This window comes from Microcaecilia unicolor, chromosome 7, assembly GCF_901765095.1.
Source record: "Microcaecilia unicolor chromosome 7, aMicUni1.1, whole genome shotgun sequence".
NCBI lineage: Eukaryota > Metazoa > Chordata > Amphibia > Gymnophiona > Siphonopidae > Microcaecilia > Microcaecilia unicolor.
Window position 1 is genome coordinate 112,046,715 of NC_044037.1, and position 15,967 is coordinate 112,062,681.

The following is a 15,967-nucleotide window of genomic DNA, read 5'->3' on the forward strand; positions in this document are numbered from 1 at the left end:
TGATTCAGAGTGTGAAACTCAACCCAATTACTCCTCCTTGGACGTAGTGAAAACGTCTGATCAATGTTAGGGTTGTTCAAGCACCTCTGTCTTTTTACCTATTCTAGAATGTTTTCAGTTTTGTGAATACAGCTACAGCTACAGCTACAGCTACAGCAAACGAAAATAACTAAACTACAAATCCCAGAAACCTCAAATCCAGAATGTCTGTCTCTTCCCCGAAAGTCACCAATAGGAATCCAGCAAAAGATTTATTGGCAGAATTCTACCCAATCAATACTGGTCCAGTTTGGAAGCACCACGTCAGCTTGTTTCAGAAGTGCTTGAGTTGGCTAGCTGTTGTGGCGTAGCTCCTCTGCCAAAAGATGAAGGTGCCGGGTTGGGAGCGAAAACTGAGATTCTTTCTTTGCCTAGTAGGTATTGTGCTCTCCGTTTATGCTTATCACGTGGAGACATCCAAGGAGAGTGATGCCAGCTATAAGGCTTTGTGTGATATCAGCTCTTCTATCAGCTGCTCCAAAGTCTTCACCTCCAGGTGAGAGGGGTTCAGGGTAGTCCTTGTTCTGGCAACCTTCCTTCAAAACTAGTTAATCCTGTTTTAGTGCATAGAGTTGAAGAAATACCGGGCCAAAGCACATAGGAGCCAGCTTATATTGAACAAACTCGTTGACTGTGGCCAAGGAGAGGTAATTTCCACTAGGTTTAGCACCCCCCAATAATTTTGGAATGTTGGCTCCTTTGATATCACAATTTGTAGAACAAAAGATGTTTAGGATGAGGTGGTTAGTGTTGCAACCACTTACTTGTAAAATCAGACCTGTACCTATAAACCTGTAAAAGATTCACCTATAACATTGTTTTCCAGTTTTTTTTTTTTTACAATTACAGCTTCAGTTATACCTGTTTTGTTTGTGTAAAAAGAACCTTGCACCCACCATATATTTCATTTGGAATAAAAAAAAAACAGTTTATCTGTATTTATTTTTATTTTTATTTTTTTGGGGGGGGGGGGTATAGCAGAGTGGTTTTCAAATATAGTTAGCCTTTTGAGAGAGGAAATTTTTTTTTTTTGCTATTATTATTAATTGCATTTTAAATTAAGGTACCCTACCAGTGGATTTCTGTTTAAGCTACAAAGTTTTTGTTTTATTGTTTTTGTTTTTTTAATGTTGGTCTTGACATTTAAAAATATTCTGTATTTTCACTTACACTACACGGATTGAAAATGGCACTGAATATTGGTGTAAGAGGTGAATGCCAGATATTCAAAGCACTACCTGCATAACTCTCCAGATAAAGTTAAAGCAGCTATGTCCTAATTGTATTCATATAAGGGTACTTTTACTGAGGTGTGTTAGTGATTAGGATACATTGAGGGCCCTGTTTACAAAGTTGCGCTAAGGGTGTGCTAGCGGTTTTAGCATGAGCTAAACAATGCATGCTAAATGGTAAAGACACCCATAGGAATAAATGGGTGTCTGTAGCATTTAGCATGTGCTAAAAATGCTAGCGTGTTTTAGAAAACAGGGCCCTAAATGTTAAAGGCAGACACTATATTCTTATTTATTTTTTTATTTATAATGAGCATTTGTATCCTGCATTATCCCAGAGTTCAGGTTCAATGTGGCTTACAATCCAATTATAAGCAGGTACCATGTCCCTAGAGGGCTCACAGTCTTGGTTTTTGTGCCTGAAGCAATGGAGGGTTAAGTGATTTGCCCAGGGTCACAAAGAGCTTCAGTGGGAAAGGAACCCCACTGCACTAACCATTAGGCCACTCCTCCGCTCACATTTAGTGTGTGCTAATCTGTTGGTGCACCTTAGTAAAAGGACCCTGTATCTGGATGAATAATAGTTTGAGTATCACAGTTCTCTTTGAATAGCTTCTAGCTCTGGCATAGTTCTACTCATGTACTGCCATTGCACTTTGCCGGTAGTACTGCTGAATATCCATGGCTAACACCATCAAAGCATTTATCCAGATTTATTTATTTTGGATTTTGCTCACACCTTTTTCAGTAGTAGCTCAAGGTGAGTTACATTCAGGTACACTGGGTATTTTTCCCTGTCCCTGGAGACCTCACAATCTAATCTTGGTTTTTGTAACTGAGGCAATGGAGGGTTATGTGACTTGCCCAAGGTCACAAGGAGAAGCAGTAGGATTTGATCCTGCCACCTCTGAATGTGAGGACTCGTACTCTAATCACTAGGCTACTCCTTCACTCCAGCTAACAGCTGCTCTTATTTAGATAAATGGCTAGAATATTAGGGCCTTATTTTTTTTTTTTGTTAAATGCATTTTTTTTTTTTTTACAAAATTGTCAGAATTTGTCACTAGGTAGTAGATTATCCAGCTCATTTTCGAAAGAGAAAGGTGCCCATATTCCGACCCAAATCGGGAGATGGGCGCCCATCTCTCAAAGGCGCCCAAATCGGTATAATCGAAAGCCGATTTTGGGCGCCTCCAACTGCACTCCGTTGCGGGAACGACCAAAGTTGAGGGGGCGTGGTGAAGGCGGGACTGGGGCGTGTTTATCGGCCGAGGAGAGATGGGCGCCTTCGGCCGATAATCGGAAAAAAAATGGGCGGCAGTAGCGAGAATTTGGGTCGCTTTTGTTGGACCTTTTTCTTTTACGAACAAATCCTAAAAAAGTGCCCCAACTGGCCAGATGACCACCGGGGGGAATCGGGGATGACCTACCCTGACTCCCCCAGTGGTCACTAACCCCCTCCCACCAAAAAAGAAGAACTTGAAAACCTTTTTTTTCCAGCCTGTATGCAGCCTCAAATGTCATACCCAGCTCCCTGACAGCAGTATGCAGGTCCCTGGAGCAGTTGTTAGTGGGTGCAGTGGACTTCAGGCAGGTGGACCCAGGCCCATCCCCCCCCCCCCCCACCTATTACACTTGTGGTGCTTAATGTTGAGCCCTCCAAAAAAAACCAAAACCCACTGTACCCACATGTAGGTGCCCCCCTTCACCCCTTAGGGCTATGGTAATGGTGTAGACTTGTGGGCAGTGGGTTTTGGGGAGGATTTGGGGGGACTCAGCACACAAGGGAAGGGAGCTATGGACTTGGCAGGTCTTTCAGTGTGGTTTTTTTTAATTTTTAAAAGTGCCCCCTAGGGTGCCCGGTTGGTGTCTTGGCATGTGAGGGGGACCAGTGCACTACGAATCCTGGCCCCTCCCATGACCCAATGCATCGGATTTGGGCAGATTTCAGCTGGGCACCTTCGGTTTCCAGTATCGCTGAAAACCGATACCGCCCAGCTCAAATCTGGCCAAATCCGATGCATTTGCCCGGCACAAACTGTATTATCGAAAAAAAGATGGACGCCCATTTTCTTTCGAAAATACGGTTTGTCCCGCCCCTTCGCGTGCCTGTCCATGAAGATGGGCACCCATGTTCGATTATGCCCCTCCACGTAACTTAAATTTTATAGGTTGTCTTGTACAAGGAAAAGGAGTAGTGTGACCAGTAGGGCTTTCCCGTGACAAAACAGCAAGATGATGGTTTTAGTAAATGAAACCTTTATTCTTCAGGACCAGACACAGCACTGTGTTTCAGCAAGAAAGCCTATATCAGGGGTCTTTACAAAAGATCACTGAAAAACAGTCTTGACAAAGATGTAATCCAAAAAAGTATAGGGTCAATGTGTGACTTGCAAAAACAGCTGTTTTGTCACTGGAGAGCCCTGCTGCTCACTACTCCTTATCCTTGTATTTGTTGACGTAGTGGAATACAGTCCTCCGCTTCTGCGGTGTCCCTCCATAGGTTGTCTTGTGAAATATTTGAATGGAAGGTAGTTTATCAGTGTTTAGAGCACCGGCTGACAACCAGGGAAGTCCGTTCAAATCCCACTGCTGCTCCTTGGCAAGTCACTTAGGGGCCCTTTTACAAAGAAGCATTAATTTGTGCTTACCACACCAAAAAATGGCATTTACCATGGGATATAGTGAGGCATCTCATAGTAATTTTGCCATGTGCACATGTTGCCCATGTGCCAAAAACATTTAAAATACTTTTGACACAGGGGCATGTCTGGGGGCTGAGAGTGAGTGCATGCAAATCAGTTATCACGTCGGCATTGCTGTGCAATAACTAATTAGCGCATGTTTATCTACCGCCTATAAAATAGGTGGCAGTAGGGGCTCATGCTTTAATGACCACATGCTATGTGGAAAATCTGAGAATCGACCATTATACCCATGGTAAAAATGGCCTTTGCACATGGGAAAGACTAATTTAACCCTTTAGTGCCCAGTGTTCCCATATGTGGGAACAAATATGGGACCATTGGGCACTAATGGGTTAAGAGTGCGCTAAGGCCAGTAGAGGCCCTTTTACTAACCTGCATTAGGCACTAATTGCACCTAACATAGCAAAAATGGCCTAATGTGGGATACACTAAATCATGTCGAGGCTGATATTCAGACCGCAGGAGTTACACCGGCTAACTCCCACGGTCAGGGCTAAAACTGAATATTCAATGCTGGGCTATTTCTGGTGATTGGCATTGAATATCCAGTTTATTTTTGGCCGGTTTAAATATAAGCGGCAAAACTGATATTCAGACTTAGCTGGTAATCTTTAAAGCAGCCAAAGATATACCAGGTTTTCACGAAACCGGCTATCTGCTAGTCACTAATTGGGGATATTCAGTGGGGGATAGCCGGTTAAGCGCTATTTAATCAGCAGCCGTTCTGGCCGGTTAAATAGCACTGAATATCCGGGGGGGGGGGGGGGGGGAAGGATTTGAGTTAGTTTTGCCATCTGCATGCATTAAGCTTGTGGTTTTTAAACCAATTCTTTTTTTGAAGGGGCATGTCGGGGATGGAGAATAGAATTGGATGCATTGATTAGCCAGCAAGCTATTGTCCTGTAGCACTTAGGCAGTAGTAGCTCCTGGGGACCTTTTGGGTGGTCCCTGCCATCATTCAGGGTTATTTTTGTTTTTGTTTTCCTGCTTGATGAGGCAGCAGGCCTTGCATTGAACACTGTGTTAAGAGCAGCAGTGGAAGCTCGGGCAAGTCTTGCTCCTTCCCTTCCCTATCTCTGGGGTCCTCTAAACTTATTGTCTGCACTAGCAGCAATTAAACCAAGCTGCCTCTGACCAGTCTTGGAGGCACTTCCTCTGTCATAACTCTCTGTTGCTGCATGGGCGGGTTGTGGCAGAGGAAAAGCCCTGGGGCCAGCCAGAGGCAGCATGGTTAAGCTTTGCCAGGGAAGACAGCAAGTTTGGAGCTGCGTGGGCTGAAGTGAAGGGAGAAGGAGAAAAGCAGAGATTCCAGACGTGTGGGGGTGGGATAGAGAGAGAATCAAACAGGAGGGGACTTTGGGCCATGAAGGGAGGGATTGAGAAATGCCAAACTGTTAGAGGGGGGTAAGGCCACAGGGTGGGAGGAACCAGGAGGAAGAGAAGAAAGAGGGAAGAAGCTGTAAATGGGGAGTGATACACAATAGCATAAAGAAGGACCGATGGACAATTCTGGAAAATGATGAGGGATATGGAGACAGTCAGTGCACATATAAATGGAAGAGAGGTGAAGGAAGAAATGCTGAAAGAGAAGAGATGGAAAATTAGATTTAAGAAGAAGGCAGAAAAATAGAAGAAAGCTATGTATCGGTCCATGGTGCGACCGCACCTCGAATATTGTGTTCAATTCTGGTTGCTGCATCTCAAAAAAGATAGTGGAATTAGAAAAGGTACAGAGAATGGCGACAAAAATGATAAAGGGGATGGGACGACTTTCGTATGAGGAAACGCTGAAGCGTCTAGGGCTCTTCAGCTTGGAGAAGAGACGGTTGAGGGGAGATATGATAGAGGTCTATAAAATGAGTGGAGTGGAACGGGTAGATGTGAATCATTTGTTTACTCTTTCCAAAAATACTAGGACTAGGGGGCATGCAATGAAGCTGCAAAGTAGTAAATTTAATATGAATTGGAGAATATTTCTTCTCTCAAGTTGTAATTAAACTCTGGAATTTGTTGCCAGAGAATGTGCTAAAGGCAGCTTAGCGGAGTTTAAAAAGGATCTGGACAGCTTCCTAAAGGAAAAGTCCATAGACCATTATTAAATTGACTTGGGAAAATCCACTGCTTATTTCTGGGATATGCAACATAAAATGTATTGAGCTTTTCTGGGATCTTGCCAGGTATTTGTGACCTGTATTGGCCACTGTAGGAAACAGGATGCTGGGCTTGATGGGCCTTTGGTCTGTCCCAGTATGACAATACTTATGTAGTAACAAATAATTGATATTTAATAAATGTGGAAGACGTTATTCCAAAGGGATCTAGTTAAAGGTTTAGCCAGCTGGGTACCCTTTTTGTAACCCTGTAGGCACTATTCTAATGCGATAAAAGTCTTGTTGGCATTCAAATGTCCATGCCACTGTGAATCTCATTGTTCCCAGTGCTAGCAGATCTAAAGTGAAAGGGGCAGTTAGCCTGATGGAACAATTCTTCACATTGCCCGAAAACAATATGCCTCTGCGCCCGTCTTCCTCACTCCCATCCCTCACAAAAAACAAGAACCACTCTGTAGTACAAAATGATACTGAGAAGCTGTAGCTCCAGCGCATTATCTGCTCGTGCCCTCATTTACATATGCATCACTTTTACCATCAAGCGATCTGGTGGTAAGAGTAATGCATATGCAGTCAATAATTGGTACCCAGCTTAGTACCCGAATGTTTCCTACAGACCATTAGTTCATAGACCCCAAAGTGATCCCACTTTTATACATTGTACAATCCTGTTTCATTCTTTAAAAATGGACGTAAAACTACACCTCCTAAAAAGGAACAAGCAATCACATAGTGATAACATCACTGTTGGCATGAGGAAAAAAACAAACAAACGAACCATGATTTTAAAAAGTTATGTATCCTGTCTTCTCACTGTGACAAGGCTAGGTTTCCTGAGAAGTATCCAACAAATTCAAATGGGGAGACCCATTCACGATTTCTCACTCTCTTAATAAAAGGTGGCAATCCTTAAGACTGTCTGACTAATAATTGTTAATGGGACTCATTTATAAAGCTAGCCTCAATCATATTCCCCGCAAAAATTCCCACAACTTAATTATGGGTTCCTTAAATGTGTTTTAAATCTGTTATCAGATTCATGGATTGCACCCAGTCCTGGTACTATGTAAAAGAACAAACACCATTCCTTATTAATTTGTTGAACCCTTTCATGATTTTATAACCCTATATATGTGACTCTGGGAAAAGGTGACTAAAGTCTGAGATTCAGAATGTTGAAAATGGGCTATTTTTCATGTCATGGATCCGTAAGTTACATGTTTGAACTTCTGTAACTTTTTTTTGTTTTCATATGAAAAGATGGAGTTTGGACTGTTCTATTACAAATTGTTTGCTGTAACAGAATTCATCAAAGCCTCTTTATTTTTTTGTTGTTTGTTTGTTTCTGGTAACTTTTAGTCACCTTTCACTAGAGATGGTCACATATAGTTTATCTTTTCCAAGCTGAAGAGACCTAATCTGTTGAGCTTCTCATGAAGAAAAGCTATTCATCCTCTTATCACTTTTGCTGCCCTTCTCTGCAGCGCTGGTGTAAGGGTATTAGGCACCCTAGGCCTGTGCGTCTCAACTCAGTCCTTGGAACATAGTCAGATTTTCAGATATCCATAATGAATATGCATGAGAGAGATCTGCATGTTCTGCCTCATTGGTATGCAGATCTATCTCATGCATATTCATTGTGGTATCCTGAAAACCAGACTGGCTGAGTGTGCACTGAGGACTGGGTTGAGAACCAATGTTTTAGGCAAACTGTCAGCCTTATATCCCCTCCCCCCACACTTTCAGGCCTCTCACCTACCTGCCTGATATTTAGATAGTTAAACTCATTAATCATGATCATTCCAACAACACCAACCCTGCCAAGACATTACCATGTAAGTGCATAATTGGACATTTTACGTTCACATATTTACAAAAGCTGTTCACACACAAAAACAGATTATTTGAAAATTGTCTACCATCTCTGAGTTTGTGTGGCTGTGAGGACTCATTGTTTTGATCTGACAGAAGCTGCCCCCCCACTCCAGTGACTATGTAGTCTGCCTAATGCTTGAGTCGTCCTGCTTCTCTATGGCGGTGTTTTACAAAGTTGTGCATTTTTAGTGAGTGGTAAAAATCAGCTGGCGCTAAATGCTGAGACGCCCATTATATTCCTATGGACATCTCAGCTTTACCACAAGCTAAAAACGCCAGCATGGCTTTGTAAAAGACCCCTTTATATCTTTTATAGTTCTGTATAATTTTGATGCTATCACCCATGAGACTTTCTTCTGTTTTGATGGCAGGAAACATCACTGCTGAATCGACAGATTTGCTTCTTGAGATTCTTAATGTATTTTCATAAGTTTTGTTGCCTTTTCTCAGGTGGGGCCGTGGCTTTGGGCTGCTGGAGAATTTTGTAGGGAGGAACAGCGTGATCAATCAGCCCAACAGTGTCTTTGGGATAGTGTTTTACAGTTTACAGATACTTCTGGGTAAGTGAACAGTTATATACAGGCAAATAGCTTATGCTTTATAGATTTCTTCATTCATTTCTAGATGTCTTATCTTTCTACAGTATCCGTCTGTTTAATTTTGACACTTGTAGATTCTAGTGATGGGTTAAATACTAGGGCCCAGATGCTCAAAACCTAACAAGCCAGTAACATGCTTTACACTGATTCTAGTTGGTTTGGCGAATAAGGAGTTCATCAAGACATGCACAAAAGAGTTCTCCGAGCCCTTTTCCTGTTACAGTAGCAGCTAACGAAAACAGAATGAGCTAATTACTATACAAATGTTCATACAAGGCGATGCACAACCATTTTCCGAATGATGCACACAAGCAGCCCCTACCTTTACCGTGGAAAATTTAACGGGAGGTCTGGTGCTATCGGTCTGACAGTTCTTCATAGCAACTACTCCACAGCCACCTCCTCTGCAGCTCCTGCAAGAGGAGAAGGACTTGCGGGGAGAAACAAGTTGCACCAGAGCAGCCCTGCTAGCTCCCACCCTTCACCAGTCAAAAAAAGAAAAAAAAAAACCCACCCTTTCAAACAACAAACCAGGTTGCAGGCTCCGCACCGGGCTGGGCGGGGAAGAGTGCAAGCTCCTGTTTTAAAGGGCCAACATCAGCATTTAAAAGCTGCTCCAGTATTCAGGATCTGCAACCCCCCTCCCCCAACTTCCGTATGCAGAAAGCCAGGGCCGGTCTTAGCAAGTGCGGGGCCCTATGCAGACCAATTTGGTGGGGCCCCATCCTAGCCCCACCCCACCATAGCCCCGCCCCACCGTAGCCCCGCCCCACCCTAGCTCCACCCCATTGATAAAATTATTCCATTTTTAGAACATTTTTTTATTTATGAAATTTCAAAGACAAATGAAGCTAAACTTGTACAAAAAACTGATTGAAATAATAAGCACAATGCTATCATGAAACCTCCCCTCCCCAGAAATTATTCAGTTCAAGTCCACTACAATTAGTAGTTCCAATTCTCATAACAAAGGAGAATAAAGGAAAAATATTAAGAAAAGATTCAGTACTTTCAAATTCCCCTATTACTCTGTAACCCATATATGCAATAAAATAAAAATGAAATGAAAAGATATACAATAAAATTAAGTGATATGTAAAATATAATGTACAATATAAAAACATATAGTCCACCAAGGTATTAAAATTGTTTTAAAATATATACCACAACTCTCTGACTCAAGAAGACTCCGACTCTGTCATCCATAATTGTCTGACAACACACAGAAAAAAAATAAGTAAAAAAAAAAAAGTCACAATTAATACCTTATACACCAATATACCAGCCATACGGAAAATGCAGATTATCAACAATATGAAGCTAGCAAGGGATCATAATATCACAATTCTCATGTAGAGCCACAAAACACCCTTTTAGAGATAGTGTGTCATGATTTAGGCTCTACACCCTTTCCGATGTTTGGTGCCAACACACAATCTCTCCACTGCAAAACACTATACACAAACGTATGCAAAAACACACTCATAACCTTCACAAACCATAAACAGCACTAATTCCAAGGACAGGACGAGCTACAACCTTATGCGTGGCGTGGAAAGGCAACTGTAATTACACCGGGCTCTAAAACACCAGTGTACAACCTAGTGAAAAAAAACAAACAAAAAGGGCTGCAAACTATACGCTAGCAGAATACTGTACCTTCCTTGATCACACCTTGATCAAAATACTGAACTGGAAAGTTACCTCAAGAAGTCAGACTCAGTATGTAGCAATACTACAAAAATTAAAACTTACATGAAAAATATCACAGATGCACATTTCCAAAAACTAACATATTCCAATTAATAAATCCTGAATAAAATAGTTTTTTCTACCTTTGTTGTCTGGTGACTTTGTTTTTCTGATCATGCTGGCTCAGTATCCGATTGTGCTGCTATCTGTCCTCTTAACTCCGTTTCCAGGGCTTCCTTTCCATTTATTTCTTTACTTTCCGCCTTTCTTCTTCATTTCTTGCCCTACATCCGTAAGTAAAAGCTGGGTCCTCCGCAGACTTGACTGTCCAGTGGATCCAGCTTCTGCCTATTTTCTATATCCATGTGCACTTTATCTCCTCTCTTCCTTTTCCCTCCTCACCTCATCTCCTTCCTCACTCTTCCCTCGCCTCCATCCATGTCCAGCATTTCTTCTCTCTCCTCCATCCACCTATGTCCAGCGACCCTCCTGTCCCCCCTGCCATCCATCTATGTCCAGCAACCCCCCGCCCCCTCTGTCCTCCCCTGCCATCCACCCATGTCCAGCGACCCTCCTGTCCTCCCTGCCCGCCCCTGCCATCCACCTATGTCCAGAAACCCCCTCCCCTGCCATCCACCCATGTCCAGCGACCCTCCTGTCCCCCCTGCCCTCCATGTCCAGCAACCCCCCCTGTCCCCTATGCCCTCCCCTGCCATCCACCCATGTCCAGCGACCCTCCTGTGCCCCCTGCCCTCCCCTGCCATCCACCTATATCCAGAAACCCCCTCCCCTGCCACCCACCCATGTCCAGCGCCCCTCCTGTCCTCCCTGCCCGCCCCTGCCATCCACCTATGTCCAGAAACCCCCTCCCCTGCCATCCACCCATGTCCAGCGACCCTCCTGTCCCTCCTGCCATCCATGTCCAGCAACCCCCCCCGTCCCCTATGCTCTCCCCTGCCATCCACCCATGTCCAGCGACCCTCCTGTCCCTCCTGCCATCCATGTCCAGCAACCCCCCCGTCCCCTATGCTCTCCCCTGCCATCCACCCATGTCCAGCAACCCTCCTGTGCCCCCTGCCCTCCCCTGCCATCCACCTATGTCCAGAAACCCCCTCCCCTGCCATCCACCCATGTCCAGCGACCCTCCTGTGCCCCCTGCTCTCCACCTATGTCCAGAACCCCCCTCCCCTGCCATCCACCCATGTCCAGCGACCCTCCTGTCCCCCCCGCCATCCATGTCCAGCAACCCCCCCTGTCCCCTATGCCCTCCCCTGCCATCCACCCATGTCCAGTGACCCTCCTCCCCTACATCCACCCCATGTCCAGCGACCCTCCTGCCCCACTTGCCAACTGCCATCCACCTATGTCCAGTAACCCCCCCGTCCCCCCTGCCCTCCACCCACGTCCCGCGACGCGAGTCTCCTCGTTCCCCTGCTGCTCTCCCTCCCTCCAGCCACCTGAGACATCTCCCGTCTGACCCCCCCCCTCCCCGACCCGCCAAACGACCCTCTTCTTTCGCCCGCACCTCAACTGACCCGACCCAGCATTTAAAAAAACCTTCAAGCGGCGGTGCCGGTGCCTTGCGTCTGAGGGCAGAAAACTCGCTTCGTCGTTGGCCGGCCTTCCCTCAAGTCCCGCCCTTGCGGAAGTTACATCAGAGGGCGGGACTTGAGGGAAGGCCGGCCAACGACGAAGCGAGTTTTCTGCCCTCAGACGCGAGGCACCGGCACCGCCGCTTGAAGGTTTTTTTAAATGCTGGGTCGGGTCAGTTGAGGTGCGGGCGAAAGAAGAGGGTCGTTTGGCGGGGCGGGTCGGGGAGGGAGGGGGGGGTCAGACGGGTGATGTCTGAGGTGGCTGGAGGGAGGGAGAGCAGCAGGGGAACGAGGAGACTCGCGTCGCGGGACGTGGGTGGAGGGCAGACGAGTGTGGTCGGCGAGGCACGCCGCGCGGGGCCCCCTTAGGCGCGGGGCCCTATGCGGCCGCCTCGGTCGCCTCTGCCTAAGACCGGCCCTGCAGAAAGCTGCTCCATTTGGGATCTGCAATCCCCCCCCCCCCCCCAACTTTTGCAGGTAGGAGAGTGGAAGGCACCCACATACCCATATAGCAGGCTTCTGGCATCAGCAACGCGGCAGTTAAAAAAAAAAAAAAAAAACCCACTATGCTGGCTTTCATACACTTGGCTTGTCTGCGTGTAGGGAAGCCGTCTGTAGCATAAGCAGAGCAGCCACACTTAGCAATTGGCTGTCCTGTGCATTCTCGGCTGGCAGACTGGCTTCCCCCCATGGCATGCAAATGAGCTGATCGCAAAAGCAGCAACCAGCTCATTTGCATGCGATTCGCTTTGAGAATTCCTCCATTTCCAAATTGATGATTTTTTACCAAGGTGGAAATACAGAGCAGTTCTCTAGGGGACCTTTGTTCATCTTCATCTAGATATACTGAGATATAGGGGGTGTGCAATAATTTTGGGCTAGTTTTTGGATTTTTTTTTTGTGTGAGAATTTTCAGACCTTTTTTGGTTCATTTTGAATTTTTCATGTATAAAATTTTTCTAACAAGTTTTTATGTGTAGAAATTGACTTTACATGCATTAATTTGTAGATTTACATGTGCTATATCAATTTGGGTGTACTTTTTAATGCATATAATTAGATTTTAAGCTCTGTCGAGGGAGGACTGTCTCTTCTCAAGTGTACAGCGCTGTGTACGTCTAGTAGCACTATAGAAATAAGTAGTAGTAGTAGTAGTAATATAATGGAATGACCTGAACATGTACAAAGATGTATGCTCTGTATATTACACTATTACTTGGTTTCTCTGCATGTGCTGTATAATGCCCATCAATTGTTATCTTGCAAATACTAGTGGATGTCATTCTACAATGTCCTTTTCCTCTGCAGCTTCTTTCTTTCTCTCTTTCTCCCTTTCCCTCTTTCTGGAATTCCTTCTTTTTCTAGCACACCAGACAATATGAACTGATGGAGTAAGTCATTTTTATCCCTCTCTCTCTCTCTCTCTTCCCTTGATTTCAGGGTTTGTAGGAACCATTGCAGCAGCTGTCACTCTGATTGGCACCTCAGTCGTATCTGTGGCCGGCTCCCTGTTCCTTGCCTATATCCTCTTTTTTGTTCTCCACGACTTTTGTGTCGTTTGTATAACCACCTATATGCTGAATTTCACCCTTTTCTTCCTCAACTGGGTACGACTTGAATACCTACGACTTGAATACCTCCAACTAGAAACTAGGAAAACCAAGAAGTATTAAGAAGACATTTCCTAAGATGTCTCCAGCAGTGTCATTTCTCCACAAGTTTCTTCAGTTACAGAACGCTCTAGATATTGCAAGCAAACTTTTTCCCTGCACAGGGAGCAGTGTCCAATTAGTCCCAATAGCAACTTCAACTGCTAAAGACTAATTAGTACAAAAAAGGTCATTCTTCACAGTGAGTTGGCAAAAGACCTCCTTCAACATCTACTGAGATATATTTGAGAGAGGCCTTTAAAAGGACAAACGTATTCCTGTCTGATAAAAGCATCAGTGGCAACAGGGGTATAAAAGCAAGTGGAATAGATTGAGTGAGTGATTAGAGCTGCAGAATTCTAAATGCAACGAACAAAGATACTAATTCAGTCTGTGTTATTTTACTGTATTAAAATACCGAAATCAAGCTAGCAGATGGGATCAGGTATGATGTAGAAACCCTTTCTAATTGCTGCATACATGTTACATAATTTTGTCTGTACCTTAGAGATGCAAATGACAAGTGCTTTTATGATGATCTTTTTCATGTTATTTGTTTCTAAGATTCTGTGTTCTTTTATTACATAGAAATGTAGAATATCATGGCAGAGAAAAGACCGGCAGACTCATCTAGTCTTTGCATTATCCTTTTATTCTCTCCTGTTTTATATATTTAAGTATGCATTGCCAGCCTGGTTCAGACTAGCTTTCCAGGGGAAACAGTTATAAAATGAGGAAAGCTTTTGCTGAACACACTTAGTAGCAGGGCAGGATTAAAGGATAGGCAAACTAGACACAGACATTTGGGGTTGATCACTTTCAGTTGTGCCATACTCTGGTATACTTATCAGATTTTTGACCTTATAAGTCAGCTTCCACGCAGCAGTGAGGAGGTGGGCCAGAGCTGCTACAGCCTGTAGAAGTCTGTCTTAGAGAATGGCACAGGGACAAAGTTGGTCCCCTTCCCCATGGTCTCTGTCCTTATCTGCATAAACCTTGAACATTTATGATTTTATATTTGAGACTTTTTATTAAAGTATAAAAAGGAACAATGTTCTGTACAGCTGTTTATAAATCACAAATAGAAAACAAGAATAACAACGAGCAACAAGACTACCCTCCCACCACCCTCTACACTTCCAACCCCAACAATAGGTGACTTCTACTACCCCAAGGAACCCTACTCCACCTTGTTAAAATGTCCAGGGGTACAAAATACACTATGCTCTGTATGTCCTAGTGGGGGAAAATATGCCCAATAAGCACTATTATGATTTTTAAATTTGTGGATGAATAATAGTAATCAACAATCTCATTCTAGCTCTCCTGTCTTCCACAGTCTTTCCACAACAGAAAATGTCCTCTCGGGAGATGTGCTAGTAGCAGGAATGCATAGGATTCCCCCATAGAAGTTTTACCTTTTGTGGCTATAACTCTTGTTTTTCCAAAAAATGAAAACATCTTTGTTTTTCTCAAACATAATAACTGTCCAGTTCACTAACAATAGGGTTCAAAGGAGGCATTGTTCTATAAAGGTTGCTCATAAGTCTGCTAACATACATTTTAATTCTTTTTGAGAGGGGCTCTTCCACAGATGTGATCCTTTCTGGGAATATGGATCGTAGAGGATCCTGAGTTGTTGATGATTTTGATCTGGTTTTGGTACAACCTTCTCAAAGATTCGGTTGCCTGTGTTTTTATGTCACCTGGGAAGATAACTGGATTGTATTTCAGATGTAGGTGTAGAAGAGAACCAACACTGTGTAATGGATAAATAGGAAAATAAGGGTCAATTAAGTGTTGGAAATTCTCCTTGATGCCAGCAACAATGGATGAATCTGTTGTACTAACCGTAAGATGCTTGAGCAACTGGGCACGTGATGGAAGGACATAGGAGTCTGATAAGCCGACAAGACGCTTGTTGCCACATCAAAGGCAGACAAGACACAAACGGTGTCATTTAAAAAACTTTTTTTAATTTTTATAATTTTCAAAATAATATACAATTTCCAAATAGTATCACTTTACCAGGATACAATTGAAACTCAGAAAAGTACAGGAACTTAATAATTCAAGAATAAATTTCTATTTTTTATCCACAATAAAAAGTAACTGGATCCAAGATAAAGGAAATAAAAGAAAAAGTGGTTAAGTACTTAGAGGAGATACGTTCCTCCCACCTCTTTACTTCAGCCACCTTCTAAAAGTGAGCATTAGGAACTAAGTTTTAACATGCTCTTCTTCTCTGGCATTTAAAAATTCTTCTAGGTGTTTGGGCTCAAAAAAATTGAAATTGTTTACCTTCAATCAATATTATACAATTACAAAGAAAATGTAATGCATAACTAGCGCCAAGAGCCTGTACTCTGGGCTGCAGGGGCAAAAAGGCCTTATGCCTTGCCTGTGTTTCTCTTGCCAAATCAGGAAACACCCTTATTTTTGAACCCATAAACAAGAATTCCATATGTCG

General features: G+C 43.7%; 1 protein-coding gene across 1 annotated transcript; it reads left to right on the top strand.

Annotated features, from left to right (window-relative positions):
- Positions 1-266: 266 nt before the first annotated feature.
- LOC115473952 (vitamin K epoxide reductase complex subunit 1-like protein 1) lies at positions 267-14,049 on the top strand. The gene is made up of 3 exons (XM_030209175.1): positions 267-535; positions 8,416-8,525; positions 13,289-14,049. Exons 1-3 carry the CDS (start codon positions 366-368, stop codon positions 13,519-13,521), a joined length of 513 nt encoding a protein of 170 aa, XP_030065035.1. The 5' UTR covers positions 267-365; the 3' UTR covers positions 13,522-14,049.
- The last annotated feature ends 1,918 nt before the right edge of the window (positions 14,050-15,967 follow it).